The sequence below is a fragment of the Pristiophorus japonicus genome, chromosome 16, assembly GCF_044704955.1.
Source record: "Pristiophorus japonicus isolate sPriJap1 chromosome 16, sPriJap1.hap1, whole genome shotgun sequence".
NCBI classification, from domain to species: domain Eukaryota; kingdom Metazoa; phylum Chordata; class Chondrichthyes; family Pristiophoridae; genus Pristiophorus; species Pristiophorus japonicus.
In genome coordinates, this window is record NC_091992.1 from 39,564,892 (window position 1) to 39,585,299 (window position 20,408).

General features: G+C 46.9%; 1 protein-coding gene across 4 annotated transcripts in view; it reads right to left on the bottom strand.

Moving 5' to 3' along the window:
* Positions 1–20,408, bottom strand: part of LOC139226456 (myeloperoxidase-like) — a 73,520-nt gene that overhangs the window by 27,820 nt on the left and 25,292 nt on the right. Inside the window, exons 2-6 of one of the 4 annotated variants that reach the window (XM_070857237.1) lie at positions 18,370–18,443; positions 10,778–10,871; positions 9,402–9,574; positions 7,503–7,632; positions 515–644 (exon numbers count right to left, since the gene is read on the bottom strand). In XM_070857237.1, coding sequence (XP_070713338.1) covers positions 515–644; positions 7,503–7,632; positions 9,402–9,574; positions 10,778–10,871; positions 18,370–18,442 — 600 coding nt within the window. In that variant the 5' untranslated portion in view covers position 18,443. Of the gene's footprint in view, positions 1–514; positions 645–7,502; positions 7,633–9,401; positions 9,578–10,777; positions 10,872–18,369; positions 18,444–20,408 lie in introns of those variants that run through there. The other 3 variants (XM_070857236.1, XM_070857238.1, XM_070857239.1) reach the window with 3 other exon arrangements.

The following is a 20,408-nucleotide window of genomic DNA, read 5'->3' on the forward strand; positions in this document are numbered from 1 at the left end:
CACTCACCCATCACCCCTGTGCTCGCTGACCTACATTAAGGTTAAGCAACGCCTCGATTTCAAAATTCTCATCCTTATTTACAAATTCCTCCATGGCCTCGCCCCTCCCTATCTCTGTAATCTCCTTCAACCTCACAACCTCCTGAGGTATCTGCGCTCCTCAAATTCTGCACTCTTGTGCATCCCTGATTATAATCGCTCAACCATCAGTGGCTGTGCCTTCAGCTGCCTATGCCTTAAGCTCTGGAAATCTGTCCCTAAACCTCTCCGTCTCTCTCTACCTCTTTCCTCCTTTAAGATGCTCTTTAAAATCTACCTCTTTGAACAAGTTTTTGGTCATCTGCCATAATTTCTTCTTATGTGGCTCGGTGTCAAATATATTTATTTTTTTGTCTCATAGCACTCCTGTGAAGCGCCTTGGGACGTTTTACTACATTAAAGACACTATATAAATACAAGTTGTTGTTACAGATTGGATTCTCTCTGATTGATCTAGAGCAACAATGATAATTACCTGTGGCAGAGGAAATCCTGAATATAGTTTCCCTTCTATCCAGCCTTTTGGAAGTGAAAATCCATCCTCATACTGAGCTGGGAGCCAGCGTGCAAAAGGCATGTTAGATGCTCCCAGATGAGGGGTCCTCCTGGGAAAGAACAGAAGAAAAGGATCAACTTTGACTCCAATTTCTGTACGTGCAATCACCATAAATGTAAAATTAAGGTCGAAATACGGGTTTCAGGTCAACAAAGTATTTCTCTTGTTAGAACTGGTTTAATTTCAGGAGGCAGGGAGGACTTCACTATGATGCTTTTCTCTCTCCTTCTACTTATTTAATAGAAGTGAAAAATCAAATCCCCAAGAAGCACTATTTCAGGCCAGTGAACATTCACCGTGTGCATTTATCCTTCAACAAGAAAAATCAAAGCAATTCTGAATTTAGAATCTGTGGCTGCGATTTTGCTGACCTCGGCGGGTCCATGGTGGGCGACATTGGTGGCGGGACCTGACTTTGCTGCTGGCTCTATCTCGGCCTCTGAAATGAATTTCTCCTGATTGAGCTTGTTAAGCTCGCCCACTGTGTTTGCCGTTCAATTAGAGGAAGCGGGTCTGGTGACATCATTTGATGATGCATCATCAGCCGGTTTCCTTAAAGGGACCATGGCCAACTTTATTTTGACATTTGTGCTGTCAGTGTTCTACAGCATTGAGGTGCTGCAAACACTGACAATCACGACACAGAGGTGCAGGGCTGCACCCAGGTTCTCCATGACTACCTCCAGTTGCTTACGGAGGGAGCCGCAGCAAGAAGGGAGGTTCTCTTCCCTTCCCATGGGCAGAGGAGACATCCCCAGGAGATCAACGCAGCCTGGTTGTACAGGAGGGCACAAGCAGGGATGTGGGCAGGGGGATCTGGGTGCAGTGGTGTAAATCTATCAATGATCTCAGTGGATCACAAAACGTTAGTACAAAGCCACACTCAACCTCATCCTGCTGTGCCTCTCACACGTCCCCATCACTCTGCCTTCCCTCCCCATTTCCTGCAAATCCTTACACCAACTTACCTTGCACCTCCACCCATCCCTCTCTATTTATATTTTCACATCCCCATCTCACTAGCCACCCTTCATACACACCTTCATTCTAGTGCAATCATACCAACCAACGCAAAAGGGTAGGCAGTTGGGTGTTTTATGCGATGGTCATGTAAAGTTTTTGTTAATGTGGTGTCAAACAGTGAAACCTTTATTTTCAACACTTTGAGCTAGAAATTGCCCTTTGCCCTGATTGGGGGCGGTAACCTTCAGGGGCCGGGACTTCCTGCGCTTGAGCCGGATGTCCCGCCCCCGACGCGGAATTAGGCCGTGCGCCCCTCAAAGAAAGCGAAGTGCTGTCTCTGGTGTCTGCATCCTTTGATGTGCGCTCCTGGGGTGGTGGGGCGGCAGCGCGGCACTGAGTCCAGCAGAGAAGGCCAGTGCTTCGTGAAGCATCCGCATAGCGCTGACGTGTTCCAAAAACCCTCCCCTTCCATTAAACGGGAGGGTTGCTGGGAACTCTGCAGGCCCTTTGGTGGCCGTCACTGGGCTACTAGGGATAATTTCCCTGGGAGCCTCCGCTGGGCGAAAATGCCATTGCGCCTCGTTAGCACCCCCGGAGATGCTAATGGGGCTATAAAAAGGGGCAATTTTGGCCCCTTTGTGTTCTTGGGCAGATTTGCGTGTACCTTTGGAAGTGGCTTACTGAGTTGCCACTTAACAGTACCCACCCCCACTGCAATGGTGATCAGTGTGAAAAGGATGGCTTGGGTATTGTAGGAATGTTTTATGGTGTTGGTGTGGGGTGATGCCATGATTGGCTGGGACATCATGTGGCAGCTAAGATGTACCGTGCCAAGTGATGTAAATCTGTCCATGGTGAGGTCACGCCTGGCTCCCAGGCAGCAATGTGGTCGGATGCTGATGCCCTCTGTCCTGTGCAGCATCAGGTGATTGAGGAGAAGGTTGGTGGTGCTGCTGGTGCGCCTGAGCTGGTGTTGGTGATGATTGTGGTGTGATTGATGGCAGATGAAGTAGAGATGACAGAAACAATCTTTCAATGGTGAGAGAGATAATTAGGTCAGACTGGATGGAGACTTGTGTAAAGACTTGCAGCATGGTGAATCTGATGTGGAAATGCAGTGAGGAAGATATCTCTGGAGGGTGGAAGCTTCTACTGTACATTTGAAACTGTCAACTCACAGCTGATTCAATGGCCACTGAACTCCCACCTCAGCTTGACAGACATGGTCCATGACCAGCATGGACCCCGTGGGCGTGCTGTCAAATGCAGAAGATGAGCTGAAATTAATTCTTAAGTGGCTCTAAACAAGCCACTAATCACCTGAATTGGGTCTCCCGCTGTGAACCCACTGCTGCATGTTGGGTCTGTTCAGCGCTGACAGACCCGACATTGGGGAAAGGCGCGTGGCAGCGGGTTCATAGTAGGATTCCGACCCGCTAGGGGAAGAAAAGCACTTTCCCACCCGACCAACCACCCATCATGCCCACTGACCCCCGCAAAATCCAGCTCAATGTGTCTTTACTTCAAGTACCTGATATACAAATTCCTCTGGTTGTTGCAATAATGACATCATATGTTTGGGATGGTTTAATCTGCTCTGCGTTCTTTTAGAACGTGCATGCAATTTCACTTCAACTAGCAAACCAAGGCAATCTTCACCAATGTATCCATGAGGTCATTACACAGTGACTGGTGGGATATTCACCCTCCTACGGCTAAAGGGATCAAGGGATATGGAGAGAAAGTAGGAATGGGGTACTGAAATTGCATGATCAGCCATGATCATATTGAATGGTGATGCAGGCTCAAAGGGCTGAATGGCCTATTCCTGCACCTATTTTCTATGTTTCTATGTTTCTGATCTGATGAATTCCACCTCTGAGCTGGCTAGAAGAGGATTGCCGGATTTCTGGCAAATAGCATCACTGACTCAGCCTCTTTGATCAATTGTCACCAGCACCCTTGGTATTTTGTTGGGCTCTGTCCATCAGACTGAAGGTCCCAACAAGTCTACCAGCCAATTCTGGAGACCACAACAGATTCCCTGAAGCTCCATGAAGCTGGGTGTTCCTTGCTAATTGTAGATCATGAGCCAATTGGGAAATGTACTATCACATGTTGGCCACAATGGCCGTTATTTTATTGTCTGGTTTCTCGGGGCTTCATCACCAATATTTGTAGATTTAGATAGCTGGGGGTAGCTAGTAAATCTAGTTCATAGAAACATAGAAACATAGAAAATAGGTGCAGGAATAGGCCATTCGGCCCTTCGAGCCTGCATCACCATTCAATATGATCATGGCTGATCATGCAATTTCAGTACCCCATTCCTACTTTCTCTCCATACCCCTTGATCCCTTTAGCCGTAAGGGCCACATCTAACTCCCTTTTGAATATATCTAGCGAACTGGCCTCAACAACTTTCTGTGGTAGAGAATTCCACAGGTTCTCAACTCTCTGAATGAAGAAGTTTCTCCTCATCTCGGTCCTAATTGGCTTACCCCTTATCTTTAGACTGTGACCCCTGGTTCTGGACTTGCCCAACATCGGGAACATTCTTCCTGCATCTAACCTGTCAAATCCCGTCAGAATTTTATATGTTTCTATGAGATCCCCTCTCATTCTTCTAAATTCCAGTGAATATAAGCCTAGTCAATCCGGTCTTTCTTCATATGTCAGTCCTGCCATCCCGGGAATCAGTCTGGTGAACCTTCGCTGTACTCTCTCAATAGCAAGAATGTCCTTCCTCAGATTAGGAGACTAAAACTGTACACAATATTCAAGGTGTGGTCTCATCAAGGCCCTGTCAACTGCAGCAAGACATCTCTGCTCCCATATTCAAATTCTCTCGCTATGAAGGCCAACATGCCATTTGCCTTCTTCACCGCCTGCTGTACCTGCATGCCTACCTTCAATGACTGATGTACCATGACACCCAGGTCTCGTTGCACCTCCCTTTTTCCTAATCTGTCACCATTCAGATAATATTCGACCTTCCTGTTTTTGCCACCAAACCTCACATTTATCCACATTATACTGCATTTGCCACGCATTTGCCCACTCAGCTAACCTGTCCAAGTCACCCTGCAGCCTCTTAGCATTCTCCTCACAGCTCACACTGCCACCCAGCTTAGTGTCATCTGCAAACTTGGAGATATAACATTCAATTCCTTTGTCCAAATCATTAATGTATATTGTAAATAGCTGGGGGTCCAGCACTGAACCTTGCAGCACACCACTAGTCACTGCCTGTCATTCTGAAAAGGACCAATTTATTCCTACTCTTTGCTTCCTGTCTGCCAACCAGTTCTCTATCCATGTCAATACATTACCTCCAATACCATGTGCTTTAATTTTGCACACTAATCTCTTGTGTGGGACCTTGTCAAAATCTTTTGAAAGTCCAAATACACTACATCCACTGGTTCTCCCTTGTCCACTCTACTAATTACATCCTCAAAAAATTCTAGAAGATTTGTCAAGCATGATTTCCCTTTCATAAATCCATGCTGACTTGGACCGATCCTGTCACTGCTTTCCAAATGCGCTGCTATTACGTCTTTAATAATTGATTCCAACATTTTCCCCACTACCAATGTCAGGCTAACCGGTCTATAATTCCCTGTTTTCTCTTTTCCTCCTTTTTTAAAAAGTGGGGTTACATGAGCTACCCTCCAATCCATAGGAACTGATCCAGAGTTTATAGAATGTTGGAAAATGACCACCAATGCATCCACTATTTCCCAGGCCACTTCCTTAAGTACTCTGGGATGCAGACTATCAGGCCCTGGGGATTTATCGGCCTTCAATCCCATCAATTTCCCTAACACAGTTTCCTGACTAATAAGGATTTCCTTCAGTTCCTCCTTCTCGCTAGACCCTCGGTCCCCTAGTATTTCCGGAAGGTTATTTGTGTCTTCCTTAGTGAAGACAGAACCAAAGTATTTGTTCAATTGGTCTGCCATTTCTTTGTTCCCCATTATAAATTCACCTGATTCTGACTGCAAGGGACCTACATTTGTCTTCACTAATCATTTCTCTTCACATATCTATAAAAGCTTTTGCAGTCAGTTTTTATGTTCCCTGCATGCTTACTCTCATACTCTATTTCCCCCCTCCTAATTAAACCCTTTGTCCTCCTCTGCTGAATTCTAAATATCTCCCAGTCCTCAGGTTTGCTGCTTTTTCTGGCCAATTTATATGCCTCTTCCTTGGATTGAACACTATTCCTAATTTCCCTTGTTAGCCACGGTTGAGCCACCTTCCCCGTTTTATTTTTACGCTAGACAGGGATGTCCGATTGTTGAAGTTCATCCATGTGATCTTTAAATGTCTGTCATTGCCTATCCACCATCACCCCTTTAAGTATCATTCGCCAGTCTATCCTAGCCGGCACAGAAGTCCCACCCCTGCCGCTGAATTGGGCTTATTGCAGCTCAAAGGAAGTGGAGTGCAATCTTGCGTGCTCCACTTCCTTTAGGGGCGGTTCCCACAGCGCTACTGGGCGAGGGCTGCAGCGCTATGCGGATGCTTTGCGTAGCGCTGACGTGCTTCAACGCCCCTCCCCTTCGCTTAAAGGGGAGGGTTGCTGTGCACTCTGCAAGGCCTCTGATGGTCTCCACTAGGCCACCAGGGCAGCTTGGGACCGGGCCTGCAGCCTGGCATCCAAAACGGTGTGCTGGGCTGCACGATGGCATCCCAGACCATGCTAGGGCTGCTATACTGGAGCCCACCCAACAGTCAACAAACCAGAAAAGATGGTGACGTGGGGCGCTGGCGCCCTCTCTTTTAAGTCCTGCCCCGAGAGCGTATGTCGGCCAGCTCGCACCAGCCTTGTGGCCCATGGGGCAATTTCCCCCACGTAAGGGGTCGGAGTGGGGCGATGAGGGCGCTAACCATGGGGCACGGCGCTGCTATGGCGGTGTCTCCGCAAACTCCCAGGCAATTAGCCCCTCCCCCCACCCCCGGGCGAAAAGAGTCTTCCGCCCTGTTATCGCCCCCCCGGAGGCCTCTAAAAAAGAGGAAACTTCTCCCCCAGAGTCCTTTACCTTTATTATTCTGTCCTGTTCTATCGTTCTGTTTCAATATGTCAGTACCACTCTTTGTCTTTACCTCGGCATCATTGTCTCCTTAACCTCGGCATCATTGTCTCCATATTATTCTATATCCATATCTCGGCCATCCTGTATCTCTATATATAATGCTGTAGATTTTTGTGTAATTACGGCCAGGCATTTCCTCAAAGCTGTTCCTGATCCTCCTCCACCACCATAACTTCACTGGAAGTGCGATGGAAACTCCGTTTATGGTGGCGGAACGGGAGTAGCTCTAAGGAAATTCCTGGCTTAAAGACTTAACGTTCCATGGCCTCACCCCTCCCTATCTCTGTAATCTCCTCCAGTCCTACAACCCTTTGAGAATGCTGCGTTCCTCCAATTCTGGCCTCTTCTGCATTCCTAATTTCCTTCACCCCACCATTGGCGGCTGTGCCTTCAGCTGTTTAGACCCCAAGCACAGGAATTCCCTTCGTAATCCTCTCCCCTCTCCATATCCCTCTCCTCTTTTAAGATGCTCCTTAAAACCTACCTCTTTGACCAAACTTATGGTCACCTGTCCTAATATCTCCTTAAATGGCTCAGTGTCAAATTTTGTTTGAAAATGCTCTTTGTGAAGCACTTTGGGAGCTTTTACAATGTTAAAAGTGCTATATAAATGCAAGTTGTTGTTGTTGAGTGCAGATTTTTCACTGTTATTATTGGGCATAGTAGCTGTAGATTGTATGGGTACAAATTTATGAAGAGTATTTTGTATTATTTCATTTGCCTCAGTTTACTTATGCAGCCCATACAATGTTATTAATTTAAATAATTCAGCTTTTCTTATTTATGTTTTCTCAATGTCATCTATTTTCATCCAGAGTTGAGTGATACTTGTACTCGGGTACCTATTGTTGCAGATAGAATTGATGGTTCTATATCGGTTGGACCAACAGTCATTCTTGCAGACAGAGGGCTGGACAATGTTGTGGCCTGTGGTGTGTATCGTACTGTCCATGTCACTCAGGGTTAATGGGTCTATGGGAAAAAAAAACATTTTGATTGATGATAAGTGGAAGCGGCTGGGAATAAAACTTTATATTGAAACAGATAGCAAATCTATTTTTAATGCAAGTATTAATGCTGATCGTCACATTTAGTGAATTCACCACAGATAGTTTTCCCTGAAAATAAGCTTCTAAAATGGCTCAGGAAGTGTGGAGGTTATATTGTTTATTGGGCATCACAATTTTTGTATGCAGCTGAATGCTATAACAGAAGAGCTGCGGAAATCCCAGAAACACATTGTAAGCAAAACTTATACTGTTTGCCAGGTATTCCGCAGATGTTCCACTTAACTTGCATAAGATTTTAAATCCACCCCTTTACAATTACATTTAAAATCTGCTTATTTGTACCAGTTACTTATACCATTGGATTTTCCATTTGTTGCTGCCTCTGTTTTTGCCCTGGAGGGGCGGCAATTGCGGTGGGAAGCTCTTCCGGGCGGGCGGCCAGTTTCCAGCGAACAGCCAGGGTTTTCGGGGCTGGCTTTGGCGGGGCGCAGAGCCTTACCGCCCGAAGAGGCAAGCCAGTTTGCAATGTCCCTGGTTGCGACACTGGCTCGATTTGTGGCTTCTGCCCGATCCGTAGCGCTCCGTAGAGCGACGTGCTGGGACCACCTGTGAAAACGGTCGGTCCGAGCTGTCGCGGCTGCAGTGAGGTAAGTAATGTCCACCTCAGGTAAGTGCGATTGCTTTTTATTGTATTTTTTTTGCGATTAATGCTGTGGTGGCTTGAGTTATTTGTTGGGAATGTTTTTGGTGGGTTTTTTTCTGTTTTTTTTTCTACCAGGCCTCTCTTTGAGTGCTCCCAGGCCGGCTGTTTAGCTCGGGATTTCCGCATGCTCAGCCGGCCTAGCGCCCACCCCACACTCAGGGCCCAGCTGCCTAATTTTGCTGACTGAGGTGCAAACTGTTCCCAGGCACAAACTGTACCAACCCGCCACCATTACCGCCCCAAAATGAGCAAAGCCGAAAATCCAGCCTTATATATTTGTGACTAAAGCATCAATAACTTCCCAATTAATGTACTTTTAAAATTATTTTCTTGAATTTTGTTCTTGATCATATTTGTAGATGGAGTCACATTACTTAATAATATTTAAATATTTCTTTGTCACACATATATAACTTATTGTATTTAACACAGTAAAGATTCAACACCCACTATGTTAGTTTAAACTTAAAATTTAATGTGGCCAGGGTCCCTTTAAGGATCCCTGCTTAAAACACGTCATGAATGACCTTACCAGACCCGCTCCATCTCATTGGGTAACGCCCTGAGTGGCCTTAATAGGCCCCATCAAGGTAAGTTCATTTCTACAGCGGGAAGATGCCAGCAGCAGGGTCGTGATCTGCCACCGACTGTGGCTGCACCAGACCCGTCAAGGTAAAGAAAATTCTGGCCTACAAGTTTTAAAATCCAAACTCTACATCACCCAACCTCTAACTCTTGATTTAACTCCCACTCTATCATTTTTCTAACCTTGCTCTGTGGGCTTTGGCCCATGACCTCAATTTCAGAATAATCAAAAAATTACCAGACCCTTTGGAGGAGAAAGTTGGATTTCTGGGTGCGACGGCAGATAACAGATTGGAAAATGGGGGTATACAGCTTTGACTTACTAGAAAATTCGATCAACATCTGTTTATCAAACATGCACAAATTCTTGAGGCACCAATTGGTTGTCGACCTACTGAGTTTGAGACGTGCTTGTTTCTGGCTGAAGCCATTTCAAAACTGACCTGATACATTGAGTGGCCTTTGGTGGTTCACGTGAATATGGTGTTGGATGAGTCTCAATGCAGTCTCCAGAGAATCAGCAGCTTTCACTGCAGTCCTATTCGCTGCTATAAGGTGCTTTAAGAAGGTCAGGGGGCCTAAAGGTGTTCGGGATGCTTTGCCAATATTTTCTTTGCTGCTAAAATAGAAGAGCAAAACAATCTGATGGGTTTCATTAAGGCCATGAGTCAGTTGGACAAATGCCCATGATTACTTGCAAGTTTTCTAAAAATACCTTCTGTTGTGCAAGTTCATCAAGATGTCGGGTGACCAGGGTGATTATTGTAATTTTACACCAATCTCATCACTCTAAGGTTGCACCTCATTGAATATCTGCTTTCTGGGTAGGATGTTTCTACCTCTTACTCTCTATACCTAGCAGGATGTACCCACTATTTAGCAGGTACTGTTGCCAAATTGGCACCGAGTAGCTTACATGGGGTGAATTTCCACTGGGGGTTCTCTCGCTCAACTGCCGAGGAAGATCCATAGAAAGCCCAGCAAAATAGCAGATATTGATCCTCATGGTGTCCAAAACACAGCCTGCAAGGCTGTAAAAGGGGTCTTTTCAATCTGTTTGTACGCTGATCAGTTCAAACTCCCTGGGTCTTCACGACTAGAAAAAGGGTTTGCTGATTGGTGTATTTAGACCAATGAAATTCAGCCTTTTTGTACCAGCAAGGAAGCGGCTTTGAGGTGCGGGAAGTTGAAAGAGGCCAAGCAGGTTGGGGGATTAAATGCAATGTCCTTCTTTTTCCCCTCTTCATTGTAGTGAGCAGTGAAGGTTTTAGGAATGAGCTGAAGTTCATGGCCAATTAATTAAAAACAGAGACAATAAATAAAAATCTGCACTTGGCGAGAAAGTAAAGCAAGTGGCTGTACTTTGGGTTCCATGTTCTTCAAATTATTCACAAATGGTGTGAAGAATCTTAATTCTTGTAATATTAGCAAATGTGCTGAAGACATCGAGATATATGGCACGTAATTAATACAAAGGAAATTGAGCCCATCCAAAGAGAATGAGACCAGTTAAGCAGATGAACCATGAAATGGCATGACGCCCTGTAATACAGATTACATTAAGGTAAGGTATGACTATTGGAATGTGACGTCTACACAATAAGGAATTTTGATTAGCGAAGCTGAAAATGGGACATGATTTGGTTAGATTATTGACAGTTCACTGGTTACACATTCAGTGTGAAACTATTATCAGCAAGACTCCTTTTGAACTGGGAGCATCGCAGGAGCATTTGACTCGGTCAAAACAAGTTATTCGAATCATATAAATTATTGGTGAAGCCAGTCCGAGGGCAGTGTTATTGGGGTAATTACTCACTCATGTCTGGTCTCTTTATACGCTCTGTCCACCATTTTGATAGCTTCCTGTATGGCACTTTGATTGAACAGACTGCCCAGGGCTTCCTCAGAACCTGTGCACACAGGAAGAACACAGACACTCAGTTTAAACTCGTCTGACATTACAGCTCATTTCATCATTTAGGGAGTTTGACTGTAAATTAATAATATAAGGGATGTCGCTGGACAGACCATTGAGCTGCTCAGGAGTCTTCAGTTCATTTCAGTGAACAGTATGCTATCATATGGAAAACGGTACATTTTTCAAGCAACAGCTCTTATTTTGGGGCGGGGAGGAGATAGAGTTGAAGGTTTGTGAAGAGCAAAGGTTATTATTGCTGGGGAATGGCTCTCTTTTCCACCTCTCCCACTCTTCAGCTCCCATATCTTGTCTGAAGGGCTTGCGGCTCTCTCAGAATCTTTTCCTCTCATTGTTAAGAAATTCTTTGGGGCACTTCATCCTCCTTTATAGCAGGCTCCGCATCTTTGAGACACTTAAGTGTGTGTCTCACTATTGTGTTGCCTTATTTCAGGTACGGTAGCACAGTGGTTATGTTACTGGAATAGTGATCCAGAGGCCTGGACTATTCTGGAGATGTGAGTTCAAATCCCACCATGGCAGCTGGGGGAATTTAGATTTAGTTAATTAAATAAATCTGGAATTAAAGTGCTAGTATCAATAATGCTGACCATGAAACTACCATACTGTCAGAAAAACCCAACGATTCACTAATGTCCTTTAGGGAAGGAAATCTGCCGTCCTTACCTGGTCTGGCTTTTATATGACTCCAGACCCACAGCAATGTGATTGACTCTTGACTGCTCTCTGAAATGGTCTAGCAAGCCAGTCAGCTGTAACAAACTGTTACAACAAAGTGGGAGTACCTTCATCACATGGACTGCAGTGGTTCAAGGCGACAGCTCATCACCACCTTCTCAAGGACAATTAGGGATGGGCAATAAATGCTGGCCTTGCCAGTGATGCCCAAATCCTGTGAACGAATGAATTATAAAAAAAAATCTCTAAACTGGCTGGTCACCACATGGCGGGAATCTTGCCAGGATCCTATCCTGCGTAATCAGTGAGCTACAACCCTGCAAAAAGCTCTCGCCTTCCTCTAACATAGGTTAAGATCCTCTTCATTCCCTCTCCTGTTCCCATTCCCCTATTCCCCAATTCCCTGCTCTTGCTTCCTATCCCCTCACTTTACCCTCCACTATTCAACCCCTTCTCACTCCTTCCCTCCCCATTTCATTCCCCTCTCCTCTCCCGTTTTGCTGCTCCCTCTATTCCCCTCCCTCTTCCCCTTCCTTCCCACTCCTTCTTCCCCTCTATCTCTCTTCATCTCTCCCATTTGCCTCCTCTCTTCCCCTCCCCCAACTTTAGTCCAATTCATCCCGCAAGCTGCTTGGCCTGCACACTGCACTTGGCCTGGACTCCTCATGAGCGATGCCATGAGAGATCGACCAATAAAGTTTAAGGTTCTGATTATTTGCATTTACCTCGCGCTTCTGATATGAACAGATCTTGGTCTTCTAGTTTCGGATTTATTCACCTGGCTTATGAAATTCAAACAGGAATAACTAGCGAATAACAAATACGAGCACAAATGGAACACAGTTGCCTAAGATTCATGGGCCTAATTACCAGGGTTGGTGACGGCACATGTCACATGGGCTGTAGTTTGAACACCACTGACGACACCATTGCTGCCACTATGGAGGAAGCTTTACTCATTTGCCTCATGCAGTACCTGACCTAGGATTACTAGGCACATAGTCAAAGGGATAGATAGTAACCCCATCACAACAGATGGGAGTGAGTCAAGAGGGGCTGGGGGCGGGGGTTAAGAATTAAAAATAGCGAAATGCGACCCAAACCCGCCACTTTTGTGCTGGTCACCATTTTTATAGCGGCAGGTTGTGTGGTGTGCGAGTGCCCCGTCTTGTAGAGGTGGGATATTCCAGTATAATATTTAAATCAGGCTCCCACAGTGCAGTTGGGAGCCTGATTTAAATGTGAAGTATGCTGACCGGGTTTCCCAGGTCTCAGGAAACCTGGCAGCTGGCTGCAGAAGGAAAGTGTTTTTTAGAGCACTGCTTGTGGGCCAGGAGTGCTCCCCTTGGCTCCTCAAGCAAATCTTCGCCGATTGGAGCCTCTCCTTACTGTTGCGATCGGTGACCCACTCCTCTCCTGCCGGACGACCTGCCTGTCAAACCCCTCCCCCGATTACCAAGCTCCGTCTCCACCCTCCCCAACTCCAGATCTCTACCAAATTTCGTCCCCAAAGCATCACTCACTCCTGCTGCGTCCTGAATTTAATGTAACCGCCAGCACCAGGTGTCTGGATCATTTAACAGTGAACAGACCGGCTGCTATTTGGCAGGACCATGCTGTTCCATGAACAGAGCCTGTGGGAGTATCACTTTCATTCATTGCTGACAGATCTCTGTGCTCTGCCAACTCCTCCTGCTGGTTTAATGCCAACTTCAGAGAGGACATCATAAACACAATGTGAGCGAGAAGACAAGCATCAGAAAACCTGCTCATTAACTTTTAATTGAGGCTTAACCTTTTACTTTGGTTTAAGGGTTTGTTAATAGCAGCTCTGTGCATTAAGGTGGGCTAAACTGACCATGTCTCGGTTTGCAGATTTCTGTGAAATGGCTTCATAATGATAGCATTGAACCCCTCCTGTGCTGATTTACAGAATCTGTCCGTAGTCTTTATTTGCAAAGAATGTGATTATGTTGCGGATGTTCTGCTCACTGTTTGTCTGTGAATTTCAGGGACTTTCCAAAGTGTCAGGCCAGGAGACAAACTGTTGCTTTAGCTTCTAACCTGTCATTAAACTACATGCACATCTGGAGAAGGAGTAATCCGTGGTGTATGAGACACAGCTGGGAATCAGGCTCAGCCTCTCCTACTCTGACAATACAAGGTACTTACAGGCGCAGCAGGCCATTCCTCCCATCTTAATTCATCATCCAGAAAGACTCGACAATCTCACCCATTGTTGCGTCTACTTGCTCCTTAAATGACTAGGTTTTTACCATTGTTACTCTATCCAGGAGTTCATTACATGTATTGATCAGTCTCTGCGTGAAGAACCACCTGACATCGGTCTTAAATGTACCTTTTAAACTAAATTGTGAGAGTAGTTCAGAGGGACATTAGTTCAAGCTAGTAAAGTCTAAGTCCAGATTTACCCTTTCCATTCCAATAACTCTCACATACCCTTATGAAATATACGCGCAGAAATCTCCTTTCCTGGATGAAAAGCCCAAGTCTCTCTAGCTATTCCTCATAACTCCGGCCCTGACATTAGGATCAGTCTTGTGGCTTGTTATACTGCTTCCAGCGCTTGATCTCTCCCATTTTAAGTGGTGTAGGCAGGATAATTCTTTTCTTATTGGGCAGGGTGCTTAGATAAGAACTTACCAGATCAATAAAACACTATTTCAAAAAGGTCTATTTTTCAGAATTTCACAATTAGGTTCAAATAGAAACAATATTACCTCCATTAATCTAACAATTCAAATAAAACAAATGAGAAGAAAAATCATGAAGTCCAACCTCTGGTTATATATCACTAGTCGATCAATAACTTCACTACTGTTCACTGCAATATCCCAGTGAACATTTAGAAGTGCACTGGTGGAATTGTGGAACTGATTAGCTCTGGACAAACATCCCTTGTATCGGTGTTCTATCACATGATTTGAGGCATGATCTTTCGAAAGAAGGAGCGATCCGATTTATTTAAAAAAAATGTAAATTTCAGGATGTTTTTGAACATCCTGAACACCTTCCGCCTATGTCACTGCTTGTTTCTCAGTGCCTAAGACTGGACACAGTACTCGAGGTGTGGTCTGACCAGAGCATGGTACAGTTTGATCATGACTTCTGCTGCCAAAATAGTAGACGATGGGTGATAATGTGGCAGAGCGGATCGCCTATCCTTTATAGAACCTGCCCGATTTTCATTCCATTTATATGAATGCAATAAAAATAAGATGGGCTCTAATAAAAGCAGGCAATCCATCCTCCAAGATTACTGTCCAGGTGGTTAAGATGAATATCTTCCCCCTTGTCTACTACTCTGGCTATATAGTTTGACACTTTATTGCTTGATGCTCTGCATTGTTTGGACATGTTGGGGCCAAAATTGCCCACCGCTGGAAACGGGGTGCTCCTACCCCATTTCTTGTGTTTTCACCGCCGTGGTGGATGATGTGGACTCTTGAGCGAAATTCCGCTCTTTGGCTTTTTTTTCTGCGGACCAGAAGTTGCTCATAATGGGGGCAGTAGTGCAGCAATGAGCACACTTGATGGGACATGTAGTGGCTGCCGCTGTCTGTCATGAGCGTCGCACTGATGACATCATGCAGGCTGTGATCCTTACCAACGCATCCATCACAGACCCAATTCACGTTCGGTCCGGGGTCAAACAGGACTGTGTCATCGTCCCAAACCTCTTCTCAATCTTCCTCACCGCCATACTCCACCTCACAGTCAACAAGCTCCCCACTGGAGTGGAACTAAACTACAGAACCAGTGGGAACCTATTCAACCTTTGCCGTCTCCAGCCCAGGTCTAAGACCAATCCAACCTTTGTCGTCGAGCTACAGTACGCGGACGACACCTGCGTCTGCGCACATACAGAGGCTGAACTCCAAGTCATAGTCAACGTATTTACTGTGGCGTACAAAAGCATGGGCCTTACGCTAAATATCTGTAAGACAAAGGTCCTCCACCAGCCTATCATCGCCGCACAGCACTGCCCCCCTTTCATCAAGATCCACGACACGGCCCTGGACAATGTGGACCACTTCCCATATCTCGGGAGCCTCCTATCAACAAGAGCAGGCATTGACGATGAGGTCCAACACCACCTCCAGTGTGCCAGTGCAGCCTTCGGCCGCCTGAGGAAAAGAGTGTTTGAAGACCAGGCCCGCAAAACTGCCACCAAGCTCATGGTCTACAGGGCTGTAGCAATACCCACCCTCCTGTATAGCTCAGAGACATGGACCATGTGCAATAGACACCTCAAGTCGCTGGAGAAATACCATCAATGATGTCTCTGCAAGATCCTACAAATCCCCTGGGAGGACAAGCGCACCAATATTAGTGTCCTCATCCAGGCCAACATCCCCAGCATTGAAGCACTGACCACACTTGATCAGTTCTGCTGGACAGGCCACATCGTTTGCATGCCAGATACGAGACTCCCAAAGCAAGCGCTGTACTCGGAACTCATCCACGACAAACGAGCCAAAGGTGGGCAGCGGAAACGTTACAAGGGCACCCTCAAAGCCTCCCTGATAAAGTGAGACATCCTCACTGACATCTGGGAGTCCCTGGCCAAAGACCGCCCAAAGTGGAGGAAGTGCATCTGGGAGGACGCTGAGCACCTCGAGTCTCATCGCCGAAAGCATGCAGAAATCATGCAGGCAGTGGAAAGAGCATGCGGCAAACCTGTCCCGCCCACCCTTTCCCTCAACGACTATCTGTGCCACCTGTGACGGGGACTGTGGTTCTCATATTGGTCTGTTCAGCCACCTAAGGGCTCACTTTAAGAGTGGAAGCAAGTCTTCCTCGATTCCGAGGGATTGCCTATGATGACTGATGACTTCATCGCGACGCCGGAACACCGCGGCTCTCCCTTTCACTTAAAGGGGAGAGCCTGCACGATTTTTTAAGTTCAGCCCACTGAGTCATCAGGGAAGGTTTCGGCCAAGCCAGCGGCCTGGTACCCAAGAGGGGGTGCCACGCTGCCTGTTGGCGGGCCAGCTGAACCCAAGGGCATAATTGTCGGCCCGACATGCCAGTCGGATGACAAAAAAAAACATGGCGGCAGCGGCAGTGCATCCTCCCCTTTAATGGGAGCCACACCATCATTTTAGAAGGCCACAGCCTCACTGAGCTGTCTCAAAAAAGTAGGTTTTAGCACTGCCCGACGGGAGGAAGATTTTCTCGGCGGAATTTTGCCATCGGTCGGGGGGGGAGCATTGACGGAGCACACTCTGATGACGCACTTAGGACGGCCCAGCAGCAGCGGAGCGGTAGGCGGTGAGCGGGTCACCGCTGGGATACCGCAGGAACAGAATTTTGATAATGGCGGCTATTACACGAAAAATCAGTGGCCATTGCTCGCCACAGTGTGGCCACTGATTTCCGGTGGTAACAGGTCTTAAGGAAAGAGGCAATTTTGGCCCCATTGAGTCTACTGAATCTACTAAGACTCCTAGGTCTCTTTCAACTTCATCATTAGCTATTTTAACAACATTCATAGAGTCAATGGGTTCAATTTTCCCGGATTATTTGCGCATTTTTTTGGCGTGTGCCGTTTTTTTTGGTGTATTTATTTTTTTCAAAGTTTCCCCCTGTGATCTGCGCCGGCGTAAGTGACTTAGTGGCTGGTGTGGGGATTGGAGTGGGAGTGGCAGTTGATTCTGTCAATGGGCGCGGGATCTGGGCGTTTTCCCTTATTGCAGCAGCTAACTCCAACATGCCGTCTCTCATGCACCCTGACAGTGTCACAACGACCTGCAACATTCCCTCCCTCATGGTCAGTAACAGTGTTTACACTATCTCTGGCATTCCCTCCCTGATGGTCACTGACAGCACATCAGCCAGCTCTGACATTCCCTCCCTCATGGTCACTATTCCCTCACTGATGGTCCCGGACATCGTTGCCATTTCTCGTGTCATTGCTGTTCCTTCTCCCGACAATCCCGCTACCTCATCATTCACCCCACTGGTGGTGTCTAGGAGTGATCGGGTAAGGTCAATGCCCTCCGCACTCAATGACATCATCTGAACCACATCTATTAGATCCTGCACCTCAGGAGAGCGCGATCGAGCTCTCCTTCCCTTCCTCCCCACGGGTGTGGCTTGCTCCCCACCACCTGGACCCACAACCTCGAAAGGTGGGGCCCTGGGTGTGCCTCACTGCACCCCACCATTGCGACCCGCAACCTTGGACATTCGGAAACCATGGTATGTCCCACCAGCACTCAAACCACTAGTCACGGAAGGGGCTGTCACCGCAATGAGCAGCACCTCCTCAAAAATTAGTAAAACAGTGGGGGCTTCATTCAGCTCCATCCCCTCCCCCTCCCCCCCCATGTTCTTGGTCTGGAGGGTTGGATTCGAAGATGTTAATCCTGTTCAGGCTGGGCCTTGTCTGAATTTTCTTCTACATCGTCAGGGCCGGCCTCAAGTTCTGCAAAATATAACAGGACATAAAATATAACAGGGGGGGGGGTGGGCGGGACATTGTTTTTTCAGTGCAGACATTAGGCTCCAGCCCCCGAAGCTAAAGGACAGGCTGCATTGTGCCAATTTCAAAAAATAGAACGGGGAAACTGGCAAAAAATGGGCGTACCTCTTGTCATATGCCAAAAAACAGCATTGGGGAAAATTGAGCCCCTAATATTTACCTGAATTTTTCTAACATGCTTCTTGTAAGACATCATATTGATTTCTTCTTAAAACCCATATCTACATCGACTGCATTCCCTTTATTTATGCAATCAGTATTCAAAAAGCTGGGTTCAATCTCTTACCTATTGGAATTCCATCAATCTCAGTCTGGAGAAACCCAGTGAAGCACATTCCCAGGAACCACATGGGCAACATTCTGAAAGGAAAACATTCTGTATGAGTCAGGGCTAATGCCTCAATTAGATCATCCCTTAGTGTTCTATTCTCAAGGGAATACAAGCCTCAGCTACACAGCGTGTCCTCATAATTTAACCATTTTAGCCCCAGTATCATTCTGGTGAATCCACCCTCCCTGCAGTCAGATTCACACGAGGCACATACTGAAGTCAAGGTCACTCAGGGCCTGCACCTTTATTACACAGCTCTCGAATGCCACACTTGCCTGAGACCTGTCCTTATATACCTGTCTGGGACAGGTATCCAGTGTCTCCTGCAAGTGCACCCCTGGTGGTAAGGTAAGCTAGTGGTTACAGGTCATCTCTAGTTACAGTCATGTATAGCATGGTAAGATACAGTTATGTACAGTAGTGTGAGATACATGACATCACCCTCCCCCAAGGTCTTATTGCCTTTATAGGTTCAGTCTCTCAGGTGGTCTACGCTCTCGCGTGGAGCGTCTTAGTTGTGGTTCAGTTGTTTGCCTTGGTGCCTGTTTTTCTTTCGGTGTGATTGCTGGTATCTCGCCTGGGCTGTCTGTTTCGTTCAGTGTGATTGTTGGTGTCTCACCTGGGCTGTCTGTTGGGATTGCCCTTTCCTCAGTTTGTTCCCTCTGTCTGTCCACCAGGTGTGGTGTGAGTTCCATATTGTAGTCTGCTTCTGGTTCAGCAGTGTTGTTGGTAAATCTACTTTTGACTTGGTCTACATGCCTCCGGCAGGTTTGGCCATAGTCCATTTGTACCACCAGTAGTCTGTTTCCTTCCTTGCCTGTTTTTTTCCCTGCAAGCCATTTGGGACCCCTGCCATAGTTTAGCACAAACACTTTGACCCCTATCTCATTCCACCTCCCCCTTGAATTTCGGTCATGGTACTCAGTTAGCTTACGGCGCTTTGCCTCAACGATTTCATGCATGTCTGGGAGGATTAACGAGAGCCTTGTCTTTAAGGTCCGTTTCATCAATAGTTGCGCGGGGGAACTCCAGTCAATGAATGCGGACGGGATCTGTATGCTAGCAGCAGTCGCGACAGGCGGCCCTGCAGCGTGGGACCTTGGATTTTGAGCATGCCTTGTTTAATGATCTGCACTGCTTGCTCCGCCTGGCCGTTGGAGGCCGGCTTGAAAGGTGCGGTCCTAACGTGATTTATGCCGTGGTCACTCATAAAATCTTGGAATTCTGCGCTGGTGAAGCACGGACCATTATCACTGACCAATATGTCAGGAATGCCGTGCGTTGCGAACATGGTTCCAAGGCTCTCCACAGTGGTGGAGGTGGTGCTCGAGTTTAAAATGGTGCATTCGATCCACTTAGAAAATGCATCTACAACTACGAGGAACATTTTGCCCATGAATGGGCCCGCATAGTCTACGTGCACCCGCGACCACGGTTTGGTGGGCCAGGGCCAGTGGCTCAGTGGGGCCTCCCTGGGGGATTATTAAGTTGGGCACAAATGGTGCACTGTCGGGCGCAGAGCTCCAAGTCCGCGTCAATGCCAGGCCACCAAACATGGGATCTGGCTATGGCCTTCATGAGAATGATCCCCTGGTGCTGGCGGTGGAGCTCCCGAACAAATGCCTCTCTGCCTCGCAGAGGCATAACTACTCGGCTGCCCCACATCAGGCAGTCTGCTTGTAGCGACAGCTCATGCATGCGCCTATGGAAAGGTTTGATCTCCTCGGGGCAGGCATCGTGAGCCTCTGCCCAGTCACCAGTTAAGACATATCTTTTTACTAGGGATAATGTGAGGTCGCTGGTCGTCCAGGCTCTGATTTGGCGAGCTGTCATGGGCGAACCTGTGGACTCAAAGGCATTGATCGCCATGACTATCTCACAGTCCTGTCCGTCAGACCCTTCCATGGTCGCCAGGGGTAGCCTGCTAAGCGCGTCAGCACAGTTGTCTGTGCCTGGTCTGTGCCTTATGGTGTAATCGTAAGAGGCCAGCATGA